At 37.2% G+C, this 12,642-nt stretch overlaps 1 protein-coding gene across 1 annotated transcript; it reads right to left on the bottom strand.

Moving 5' to 3' along the window:
- Positions 1–577: 577 nt before the first annotated feature.
- LOC307154476 (polymeric immunoglobulin receptor-like) lies at positions 578–11,498 on the bottom strand. The gene is made up of 10 exons (XM_079864462.1): positions 11,272–11,498; positions 10,856–11,173; positions 9,977–10,312; positions 9,560–9,865; positions 9,148–9,462; positions 6,034–6,336; positions 5,666–5,965; positions 2,374–2,469; positions 2,169–2,215; positions 578–2,064 (listed from the first exon to the last, which is right to left on the bottom strand). Exons 1-10 carry the CDS (start codon positions 11,327–11,329, stop codon positions 1,816–1,818), a joined length of 2,328 nt encoding a protein of 775 aa, XP_079720588.1. The 5' UTR covers positions 11,330–11,498; the 3' UTR covers positions 578–1,815.
- Positions 11,499–12,642: the final 1,144 nt, after the last annotated feature.

A 12,642-nucleotide genomic window follows, 5' to 3' on the forward strand; every position in this document is an offset into this window, starting at 1 on the left:
GATCTCGTTTGAAAGCTGACACCTGGCAGTTTATTGTAAATGTAGAATTAATTATTGTCGTAATGACAAAAATTGTTATAAATAGCTTCAAAGTTTTGTAAAGTTATTAGAAATTATTTTTTATGAAACATCCTCATGAAAATAAAATTGAAGTTGGCACTGGAGCAATCTAGAAATGCACTACAGCTAAAGCCACATGTCTAAACATTTTATGTTTAAAATCTGAAGATAATAAGCCCAAAACTCTGTATTTAGTTAAATGTTTTTCAAGACCATGTCATGTGACTAACAGTTAGGGCTAGCTAGCATGTTAGCTTAGCACACCATCAATACACGACAATATATGAGATTAAAACCATGTTTATGCTCAAAACGTACTTTATAACTCAAGCCGAATGTTTTAAATAATCTTCTGTGATCTAATTTAGCTTCAGATAAAAAAATCAGACAGAAAATATATTATTTGATAGTATTATGCACAATGATGAAGTCTATATAGATTAGCATTACATTATAAATATAATCTTTTATTATGAAAATACCTGGCATGGCTTGAAGAACACAGGCAAATCAGATATCATTGCAATCATGTTTATTGTCTTCAAAACATCTGTATCTGCATTTTACAGCGCGAACTCTGTAGCTTTGTGTGTGTTCGAGGCTTCCTGGAATGTCACATGATCATGGCTCTTCTTCATGTTTCATATATGGACTATATTACTGTGCATATAGCGCCCTCAGGCTATTGGTATGAATTGAAAACACTGTGAATTAGAATACCAAACGCTCATAAAGATTACATTGACGCATTTGGGTATAAATTCAATAAATATTATTCCTGTCTATAGAAATATGATGTAAATCTAAAAGAATCTATCAATATTTCTCCAAATCTGCACATTTTTGAGCTAAAGCCCTGAGGGACGTTGTTTTGTGTATCGCTGTCATGACGACAGCACGGGAGTTTATTATGAATGGGAGCGGCTGACGCGCATAATTCATATTAAAGGTATCGACTCATTTTTTCATTTCATAACTCCTGACACAAATTAAGACATAACTGTCACTATGAGTTTCTCAGAATACAATAGTGGTCAAATACTGAAACTTGAGTCTTATATCTTTTTAATGATGTATAGTTTGTCAAGGTATAACATTAAATCTGATAGTAATTTTGAATTAAATAAATAAAAAACGCTTCAGTGCGCCGACGCACTGGTGAAGCTTAACAGTGGAGAAGGCTTCTGCATGATAGACATCCCATTAAAACACTGACATTTATGACATCAAGTACATTTATAATCGTTATGAATATTGTCTTGCTCTTCCTCCGAGCTGATGTGCTCATCACAGATTGGCTTATTGCTCACAACATAATGCGCCACTTTTGGTGACTGATGCTGACAAAGATTAAAGATGATTTTTAAAAATAAGTTCTGTCATCAGTTTAACATTTTCAGGAGAAGTCAATGTTTCCTTGTGTCTCTGAGAGAAACATTTCAGCTTCTTTCCCAACAGTGACCTGTAAGTGTCACAACTGATCCATAACCTGTTCTAATAACTGATCCAGAACCTGTTCTAATAACTGATCCATAACCTGTTCTAATAACTGATCCAGAACCTGTTCAAATAACTGATCCATAACCTGTTCTAATAACTGATCCAGAACCTGTTCTAATAACTGATCCAGAACCTGTTCTCATAACTGATCCAGAACCTGTTCAATGACACTGAATTATTGCACGTGGCTCAGTCATTATTCTCAGTGACTGACACGGTTCTAGATTTGAGTAAAACACAACTCTAATGGTAAGTTTAGTTTGGTGTGTTGCTGTGTTTGACAGATGCATAATCAGAGTGAACCTCGTTCTTGCTGAAGGAGACTGTAGCGTTGCTGAGAGACTCTTCATGCTTCTGGAAACTGACAGATGAGTAAAGGACCCTGTCAGAGGGGATTGTGGGTAACTGGCCTGTCGAGTAAAGTGGATTCTGTGAATCAGAGGGGATTGTGGGTAACTGGCCTGTCGAATATAGAGGAGTTGATGTAGGATCTGAGTCTTGAACCTGTAAGAGAAGCAAAATCCCCCAAACATGAAGTCTCAGTTCAAAGGTACAGCAAACATGCCCACTTATCTGACATCATGAAGTAGATCAGCTCTGAAACTCACCATTTCATGATCTCCGGTCTCTCTTCTGTCTGATGATGAAATGATGCCTGTGTGAACAAGAGCCACATCTCAGACTGAGACAATGAGAGATCATTTAACTGTGTGTGTATTTCAGAACAGCAGAGGGCGACACACTCAGATGTACTAAATCTGCAGTGGTGTGTGTGTGTGTGTGTGTGTGTGTGTGTGTGTGTGTGTGTCTCACCATGTTTACGGTTGTATTTTATTTTGAGCAACATGAGCACTAAACACACAGCCAGCAGGATCAAACCCACAGATACAGCAACTATCACAGGGGAACCTGAAATCACACAAAGGGATTTTCACAGAGAAACAAGGTGAGAATGTTACGTTCAACTACATTCTTACACATGCTGTACTTTAAATGCTTGTTTATATCATGAGATAACTTTGAACTCAAAATGCGAAACGGATATACCAGACTTATCCTGGAATGTTTCTCTTTCAGGGTCATGTGACATTGTTTCTAAAAATACACAATCATAGCGCGCTGTTGGTCAAATTTATTAGAGAAACAAATTCAGTCATTATTTACTCAGATCATCTGTGGAACACAAATGTGATTATCTGAAGAATATTTTCTGTAGCAGACAGCAACTAGTCAAGCTCCCAAAAGGACAAAAAAAAAAAGCCATAAAAGTGCCCATGTGACGTTTCATTTCAAGTCACATTTATTAGGCTAGTGCTTTGCTTTGAGAGATTTATTGTCTTCTTTTATTTGCAGTTGATTTCAGGCTGTGTGGCTTTAAGTCAGTTGTAATAGTTGAGTTTCATTTTCTGAGAGTGCAAACATGACGTTGAACCAACATCACATTGTAACAATGATTCAACACCATTACCATTGATTTATGGATGAAAAAAAAAATCCACATTAATTGCTGGAGCAAAAGAGATGTTGATTCAATACAGTTAACATCGACACATTAACATTATTTTGATGGTTGCTGTCTATCTGGGACCCTAATCAAACACACCTGAACCAGCTAATCAATGTCTTCAGGATTACTAGAAAGCTACAGACAGGAGAGTTTATCAGGGTTGGAGCTAAACTGCAGGACAGTGGCCCTCCAGGACAGCAGTTGCCCATCCCGCTGTAGGAGAATGGTGAGATGTCACTGTGATCATGACCCCAAGTGTTGACTGGGAAGGAAACATCTAAATGTGTCTGGTGTTGGGACATCTGCTAACAGTTTATCACTGCAAAGGTATTTCAGAATTCTTTTTACCCTTGAGCGAAGACAAAGTTGTCACATTCACCGTCTGTCATCGTCCTGTCTGCACTACAGTTCCCAGAATCCTCCTTGTTTCCACACCTGAACTCACTCCCTTCATTACCCGCCTGTTCGTCATCATCATCTGCATCACCTGTCTTGTGTTCATCTGTCTGTGTATTTAAGTTCCTTCTGTTCACTCATCACTTGTCGGTCAATGTTTAATGTTAGGTTATCTTTGTTCTGAGTGCACGCTCCCTTTTTGTTTGTATTTGTTTATATTTAGAATTAAAACCTTGGAATTCATCATCTTCGTGTTCGTCTCCTACTTCAGCCTACCCAAGAAGCCTGACAAAAGTAGTATGTTGCAATGATTATATGAGGGCCGTAAAACAGCTTTATAAAGACAATAGAGTCAGTATTCAGCTCAATTCTGTTCAGTGTTGATTCAGTTCAACAACAATGTGAATGTTCAAATGTATGATTAATTGCAAATACAGTGCTATGCATAAGTTTAGAAACTAGTGGTGGGCATAGATTCATTTTTTTTAATCTAGATTAATCTCACTTGTAATCTTGGAATTAATCTAGATTAAAATGGCTCATTTGAATTCTGCAGAAGGCATTCAGAAGATGTGTGCTACCCAAATAATGACAAAAGGGCATGTGTCATTTAAAAGAACTTGTGAACAAATGCCAGAGATTTTTTTTATTTTTTTTTATTAAAACTAACATAAAGTACGATTTTTTTTTTTTTTACTTTGAGCGATGATGGAGCTATAATAGACTCTTCTTATGAGCATATAAAACAAAACAGCTCCTTGGAAAAAATTAAATGTAGCCTAATATTGTAGTAGTTATAAACAAAGGTCTATTTTTAGTTCAGATTAACATTTGAGGGCAGCAATTTTATTCATAATGTCAAAATAAAACCAACGTAATGTTACTTGAAAGCATTATAGCCTATTCCTGCCAAACTTCCATGGTTGCAGTGAGTGTTACTACAGTAAATCCATGGTGAATGTTGCAGATCTGTGGACACTGGATAGTTCGTTCATGACACAATGTTTGTTCCTGGCTTCCACGCACTGTTTGATCTGTTAATAACGGAGAAATGAGAATGTTTCTCACTAGATCTCGCAGCGATGTTATTACTTCTGTGGCGAATTCAAATGCTTTCTTTACTGGATCTCTTATTAGCGCTGTGTAGTAACAGTGTCGCATGATCACGATCGGCTCGCGCTGCACTGGTCCAAACTGATAAACAACGGTCCGTCAACCACACAATAACGAGCAGTTTCGTTCCGCTTGCATCACGTTTGCCATTTGATGTCGGACAATGTTGTGGTCGCGCCAGCGTCTCTTGAGCGCGCTTGTCACTTGTCAACTTTAGCATGGGTGTCTAAACTTATGCATAGCACTGTAGCAAATTCGTATCCGATGATATCAAGTATGTGCCAAGACATCTTTACAGTGCATAACAATTTTAATTCAGATAAACTTATTTCAGTGTATGGAAAAGAGCAGCAAGAATGTTAAAAAACATATTTTGTGCTACAAAAAAACAAAAAAGTGTGTTTGAAATGACAGTAAGGTGAGGGTTTTGCACATCTGTAAACAGAAATGCTTTCTCTGTGCTAAACTAAAAAAAAACTAACACACAAGTTGTACTATGGTTTTGGTAGCTTCCGGTTCTCTGTGGTTTTCATGTTCATCAGGCTGAATCTGCAGACTTTACCACAGCATGTTGCTTTAAAGGGACAGTTCACCCAAAAATGAACACACTGTAAGAAGAAAAGCTGCAGAGAACCGTGTGTGACTCAAGCATGATCTATACGGAACAAAAATATATGGGAATATACTGCAAAATATAATGTGATATATTTACATAATACATTTACATATATGGGAAACTAGTGCATGTTTTTCAATATACTGCAATATGTTAATACATATAAGGCATTTATAAATTAAGACAAAAACAGCATTACATGTAATAATCAGAAAGTTTTATCCTTTATTGTGTACATGTATTGCACATTCATATTCCCATCAATTCTAGTTCCCAGCATGCTTTGCTTCTGACTGTTAAAGGAGAGTATGTTAAAATTAAGAGTTATTTAATGTTTTTAAATAATGTTTTGCTCAATATTAATATAGGGGGAGATTTGTTAGTGTTTCATTTTCTATTATTTTGGAATTTAAAAGGTTTTCTGGTATGTCTGAGTTTTTTCTTGGTCGCCATTATGCTGAAAGATGTTTTACCTTCAGTCACACGTAGATGAATTTCAGTGAATACGAACGACCCAGAAGTCTCCTCTGCGCACCAGTATTTCCCAGAATCCTCTTCTGTCAGATTGGTGATGTCCACAGTAAAGACTCCAGCTGAGGTTTCGTCCGTCAGAGAGAATCGGCCGTTTGTTCTCGTATCGGATGAAACACGAACTCCGTCTCGGACACAGATGTTGGGCTGATCTCCGCTGCAGAAAAGCCTCTGTGTTCGACTCCTGATGTTCTTACATCTGATGGACACCGATCCTCCGACAGACGCATGAGTGAAGAGCGCTGGAGAGAACAAACACATGAGGATGATGACAGAAAACATTGAGATGATCCCCAGAAAACACTCTCACCATCTTTCAGGACGATCATGAGCTCAATGGGAAGGTTAAACGCTTCTCCCACTGCACACCAGTATATCCCAGCATCCTCTGCTCTCAGGTCACTCAAGGTCACAGTGAAGAGATTGAGTTCAGTGTCGTCCTTTACTGAAATCTTTGGTTTATTAACATGGGCTTCATCGGATTGAATGATATTTTGAGCATCTTTAGTGGAACACTTTCCTTTATAAAGATGCTTTATTTCTGTTGAATGGTTTTCATCATAAGGGCATTTGATCTCAGATGAATCTCCTTCACGTCCGACCACTGAAGGCACTAATAGTCAAAGAAAAGGAGAAGTATTTATATGCTGTAAGTAGGGCTGGGCGATTTAAATCGCTATATTGTTATGCGCATCTCGTCAGTAAAGCCGGTTCCTTGATTAGTAGTAAATCGCCATCACCTGCTTTCAGATGAAGCGGCATTTACTACAAAGAGCCGTAGTTAACTGACAAGCTGAGCCATATCGCATTAATATCGCGGACGTATCGCCAGCAATAATTAATGCGATATGGCTCAGCTTGTCAGTTAACTACGGCTCTTTCACAGCAAAAACTCCAGTGTTAATTTAACACTCCTGGGAGTGTATGAGTCCACACTCAAGAGTGTTTAAGTTAATGAGATAATTAAGTGATTAATTTAGTGATGATTGAGCATTATTGAAGACACCTGATGTTAACAAGCAGAATCACTGAAGGAGAAAATCACAAATTGTAAGTTACCGTTATGACGATCAATGGTTGCTTTAGTTGGACTCTAGACCCATATATTATTAACTTTAGATTTCGTTTGTCTGTTGTTTCTGAATTATAATCACCAGTTGAACAAAGAAAAAAGTGATCTGATGGTGTTGGTTATATTATGACAATCATCATTTGAACTTGGTCACTGAACTCATTAAAATCCTTCTTTCTGACTTCGATTTATGTTGTTGGTTAGTGAATCTGCATAAATGCCCAGCATTTTTTATATAATATAAAGGATTTCTTAAAAGTTGTTTAAAAAAATAAAAAAAATTATTTTAGACACACACAGATGTCAAGATTCAGTCTATGCATCTCAACAATGGTGAGGAGCAGAATATTCAATTAGGAAAAGTAAATTACATAGACCAGGGGTGCCCAATCCTGCTCCTGGCGATCGACTGTCCAGCACAGTTCATCTCCAACCCTAATCAAACACACTGACAATTCAGATCATAATTTATTCATACCGCAATGTAGGGCTGCAACAAACGATTATTTTGATAATCGATTAATCTAACGATTATTAGAACGATTAATCGACTAATCGTCGATTATTTCGCCGACTAATCAGTAAGATTGGAACGATTATTCAGCTTTTTCAATTAGTTAAAACACTGAGTTATACATATTCTAACTATAATATAAAAAAAGAAAATCACTTCAGCTTTTGAAATGGTTGTTTTAATGAACTTTGAGCAACTAAACAGGTCATTCTCTTTAAGTTTTCAGATTTCTGTCCAACTCAAATCACGCACAAATGCTCTAAGCATTGGTTAAATATTCTGTTCTCTTTCAATAGAAAAAACTAAACAAAAAAATAATAAGCTGCATTACAGAAAAACTTAAACTGCAAACAATTATTATAAGAATAAAAAATGACATGACAATTGAGCTGAGCTGACAGAGACACTCATTCACCTTTTAATTTAGAGAATAAAAAAGTAACTGACATGATATTCTTCATAACATCTCCTTATGTAAGTCTTAATGAATATAGAACAAAATACAGGCAAGTGATAAGACTGTAATACCTAATAGAGTTACAATAATAAAAACAGCCCTGACTCCTAAGCTCGATCAAGCTTTATTCTATGCAAAAATGAATCATCACATTACTGTAATTATATTATTATTGTTAATATTATTGCTAGTATTAGTAGTATTGCATTCTCTAAAAAGAGATTTACTGCTAGTTATTTAACTCCAGCTGGAGAACATTCACCTCTCACTGGCTCGTCTTGTGCCGGGGTGTTTCCTCTTTAAGTGCTTTAACATGCATGTTGCGCTCCAGTGAAAAGCAAGTTTTGCCTTGCATGTATTACACACGACAGTATTCTTGGTTTGAAGTTTTGTGAAACTTTCACACACCTTGCTAGTTCGGATTCGTTTGCACTCCGTCATAATTCGCGCTGTGTTTTCTTCTACCGCAATAGCATTTGTAACGGCTGCATTACACTCTAGCGCTACAGCGCCGTAGCGGTCAAATCACGATATTGCAGGCCCTTACATTAGGTCACGTGGGATCAAACGACTACTCGACAACAAAGATATTTGTCGACAATTTTTTATTGTCGACGTTGTCGACAATGTCGACTAATCGTTTCAGCCCTACCGCAATGCATGATGGGAGCCATTAATGAGTTGTGATTGGTGGCAGCCACTGCAACATGCTTTATTATTGTCACCATTGTTGAGATTCACAGGCTGATTATTGATGTCTGTGTTTTAAATGCATTTATCTGAATGTCTTTTGATCAGAACAATGTTTATTAAATATTTTGAATTATAAGTAAAGTAGCCTACTGATAATCATAGGCTGAAGAATCACTAAACTGCTGCTAACAAGTTAAACCAAACTATCTCAATAAGTTTCCTTTTTCAGATCACAGCATGATTATGTCAAAACATAACCAACACTATAAAATAACATTTTACTTTGTTCATTTAACTGTTATAAATCAATAACAGCAGACAAACAACAGTAAATATTAAAGTAAACATATAATGGTCTAGAGCCCAACTAAAGCAAACACCCATCAACTTAATGGTAACTTACAATTTGTGATTTTCTTCTTCAGTGATTCTGCTTGTTATCATCAGGTGTCTTCAATAATGCTCAATCATCACTAAATTAATCACTTAATTATTTCCTCAGCCCTAAATGCCGCTCCATCTGAAAGCAGGTGATGGTGATTTACTACTAATCAAGGAACCGGCTTTACTGACGAGATGCGCATATCAATATCGCGATTTAAATCGCCCAGCCCTACTTAGTTTAAAATAAATATTTATATGCTGTCATATATGCATATGTTATTTGATTTATGGTCACTGTACGTACTAGTTAAAGTGAGTTGATGTTGATTGGTGAGCGAGACAGAAGTCAGATGTGTGTCTCTGGTTTCGGCTCCATACCAGTAAACTCCAGCATCTCTCACGCTCACATTACTGATGCTCACTGTGAAAACTCCTGCTGGACCGGCAGAAAACTCAAAGCGTTTCTCCTCTGATGAACTGATGCTTTCACAGATCTTCTCCTTGTTCTCTTTGCAGATGTGTTTGAAGGTCTCGTCGTGTTTCTCGGGGAAATTGCAGGTGAGTTTCACACTTTCACCAATAATAGCAGATGCGTTGCTTGATTCAGGAAAATGATCAACTATACACACAAAAAATATGAAAAATATACAATATAAAAAAAGCTATCTTTCTTATTTCAAGTCTCTAAAATGAAGGTCCTCCCAGAAGCTCTTTACCTTGATTTACTGTCAGTTTAATCTCAGTGAACAGATCATGATCAGGGATATTCACTCCACATCTGTACGTCGCTTCATCAGCCGCGGTTAAATCACTGATGAAAACCTTCAAACGTCCTTCACTGGAATCATCAAACATGAGCACTTTACCATGATGAACCCACTGATTCTGTCCATCAACGAAGATCTTCTGTGGTGAATCTTTCTGGATAAACTTCTTGTTTCCTTTGAATTTTTGTGGAAATTTACACGTGATGAAGACAGATTTACTGGAGTAGGCCTGAACCTGGACAGACGTGATTTTACCTGCAAAATGAGATTTATATGTTGATTTATTACATTATTAAAAGTCAGGAGGGATTTACATTCCTTATTTAGAGCTGTAATGATTCTTTAGTTAAAATAAACTAAACTCACCTTGAACATTCAGCTGAATCTCTTTAATGAAGGTTATGTGAGTAATTGATTGATCTGACCCGCCTCTCTCCACTCCACATAAATAAACTCCACCGTCCGCTGCAGAAATATCTCTAATGGTCACATTAAAATGATCTTCATGACTGTCAGACAGACTGAACTTCTCCTCAGATGATTGTGATGATCGTGAACTGTTCAGAACATGGACAGGATCCTCGTTCAGTCTGTAGAAAACTTTGGTGTGTGTTTTAAACTTCTCATCATATTCACAGCGGAAAGTGATCGTCTTTTGTCCAAGATACCCGTCCTGGATAACAGACTTTCCACAACGAGACTCTGAAAATAATTTCAACAAAACTTTGTGACATGAACTTAAATCTAAAATATTATTAGTGTTATTAAAGGTGCACTAGGGAACTTTGGCCTCTCTATCGCCATCTCTGTGTGAAACATACAACGTCATGATCCTTGCAGTGTTTTCCTTTTAATGTGTATTGTGGTTGTTTTTAGGTATATTTAAAGTTGCCCGAGATCAGAGTCGTGACATCCTACGCCAAGACATACTGACAGAAAAACACATCTGAAAATGTAATCTGAACACAGAAGTTACATATATATTTTTTCTTTTTACAAAGGAAACATGCAAAGAAGAATGACACAACATAAAACTGACATTTTCCCTGCATAATCCAACCTGACAGCTCGAAATATGGATTATTATTATAATCTGACCGTTTTGAATCAGTGTAAGGCATGGAAACGGTTTTAAAAAAATTTCAGTAATTCATTTTTGTTCATTTTTACTCAAAATCTTCCGTACTGCACCTTTAATAGTACTATAAATAATTGCTGTAGGAAGTTATAAAGTGTCACACGTACCTTCACTCACCACTAACGTAACATAATGATTCCATGTCTGATTGTTTCCACATGTATATTCCCCATTATCCTCTCTGCTGAGGTTCCTGATAAACACTGTGAAGAATCTGCTGTTTTCATCATCATACAGAGCGAATCTCCCGTTATAAACCCATCGCCTCTGAACATCAGCACTGATGCTGCTGATCTTACAGCTCCTGTCTCTGCAGAAACACTTCACTTTATGTTGATCATCTGTCTCTCTCTGGTTTGAGATCATGCACTTGAACATTAAACTCCCTCTAGTGCATCCAAACACTCTGAAACAAAGTACTTGACCTGCCAAACACAAGATCATTTGCTCTGGGTTATTATATATCATCAATCTGGGTAATATAGTGTATTATTTGACCCAGACTGAGCAGTGAAGGACTGACCTGAGATCAGGCAGAGGGTGATGAAGATGAAGATGAAGATGATGATGGCAGCCTTCATTCCAGATTGACTTCAGTCTCAGATATCCAGAGAAAAACCAGATCTGATCCCGATCTAGTGAAAGCAAGAACTGATCAAATGTGTTTCTTGAATGTGATGTAAGTCACTATCATTAGAAGTGCACAGATCCTCCGTCAGTCTTTCTCTCGTTTCTTCTTCCTTATTCTCTAACGGTTCCACCCAGATCTGCACTGCTAACAGGGCGGAGAGTGTTGAGATATGTGTGAAAGACAAGCAGAGCAACACAGATGACAGAGGACACATCCGTATATTAATATAAACATATACATTAGAGTGACAGAAGGGTGTAAAGACTTCATCCGGCATTCATCATGAAAACCACAGAGAAACTGACGTGTGTGAAACAGTTTTAGTGGACCTCAATCATCTTCAAACATGCCAACATTTCCGGTAATTGGGCATACAGACGCACTGTGAGGATCTAATGTGCTTTAGATGTTGTGAAAGATCTCTAAGAGATTACTCCTGATATAAGAGCACTTCTAGGCCTGGTTTCACAGACAGGGTTTAGATTAGGCCACGATTAGGCAGTGGTTAAATTAGGACATTTAAAGGGATAGTTCACTTTGAAATAAAATTTTGGTATGTTTTAGCTTACCTCAAGGGCATCCAAGATGTAGGTGTCTTCTTTTCCGCAGTAGTTTCAATTTTGATATTTTTAGGTCAAACCGTTCTTGTCTGACAGTCATATAATGCAGGTCTGTGGTCACTGTCTCAAAGAGCATGCACAGAGTCCAAATTAAAACAATTCCCCATCGTCCAAATTAAACAATTCCCCATCGTAAGTACACATTGATGGCCTAAGACACGAAATGAGCGGTCTGTGTGAGAAAACGAACAGTATTTATATCGTTTATACCTCTTGTAACACAGCCACGTCCAAGTGATCTCAGGGCGCCAGACACAATAGCGTTTATCCACCTCTAAATAGCCAATAGTTCCTAAGCCATTTTAAATTTAGCTTATGTCGTGTTAGTTTTATATTGTTCATTATTAGTTTCATAGGTTGTTAAACCTAAGACGAAGTCTTTCATATTATGCTGCATTACTGCATCAGTGCGATATCATTAGTTTGTAAAGCTGTCAATCAACCACGTGAACCACATGACCATAAGGCTGTCCTTCTGCAATAACGCTGTCTGCGTATACTTCCTCATTCTGAGCTACGAGACAAGCAAAACTAAACACATCTCTTCATCTGATTCAAGAAGCCAATAAATGCAGGATTCAAGTATATCAAGTATATCTGGTTTGTGTGTGTGATTTCTGTTCGATTTTGGTTATTTTATAGG

The sequence above is a fragment of the Squalius cephalus genome (assembly GCF_949319135.1).
Source record: "Squalius cephalus genome assembly, chromosome: 2".
In the NCBI taxonomy this organism is placed as follows: Eukaryota; Metazoa; Chordata; class Actinopteri; order Cypriniformes; family Leuciscidae; genus Squalius; species Squalius cephalus.

Coding starts and splice junctions, on each gene's coding strand:
- LOC307154476 (XM_079864462.1), bottom strand. CDS start 11,329: ATGAAGGCTGCCATCATCATCTTCATCTTCATCTTCATCACCCTCTGC. Junction 11,174..11,271: donor CACCCTCTGCCTGATCTCAG/GTCAGTCCTTCA, acceptor TGTGTTTGGCAG/GTCAAGTACTTTGTTTCAGA. Junction 6,337..9,147: donor ACATCAACTCACTTTAACTA/GTACGTACAGTG, acceptor TTTGACTATTAG/TGCCTTCAGTGGTCGGACGT.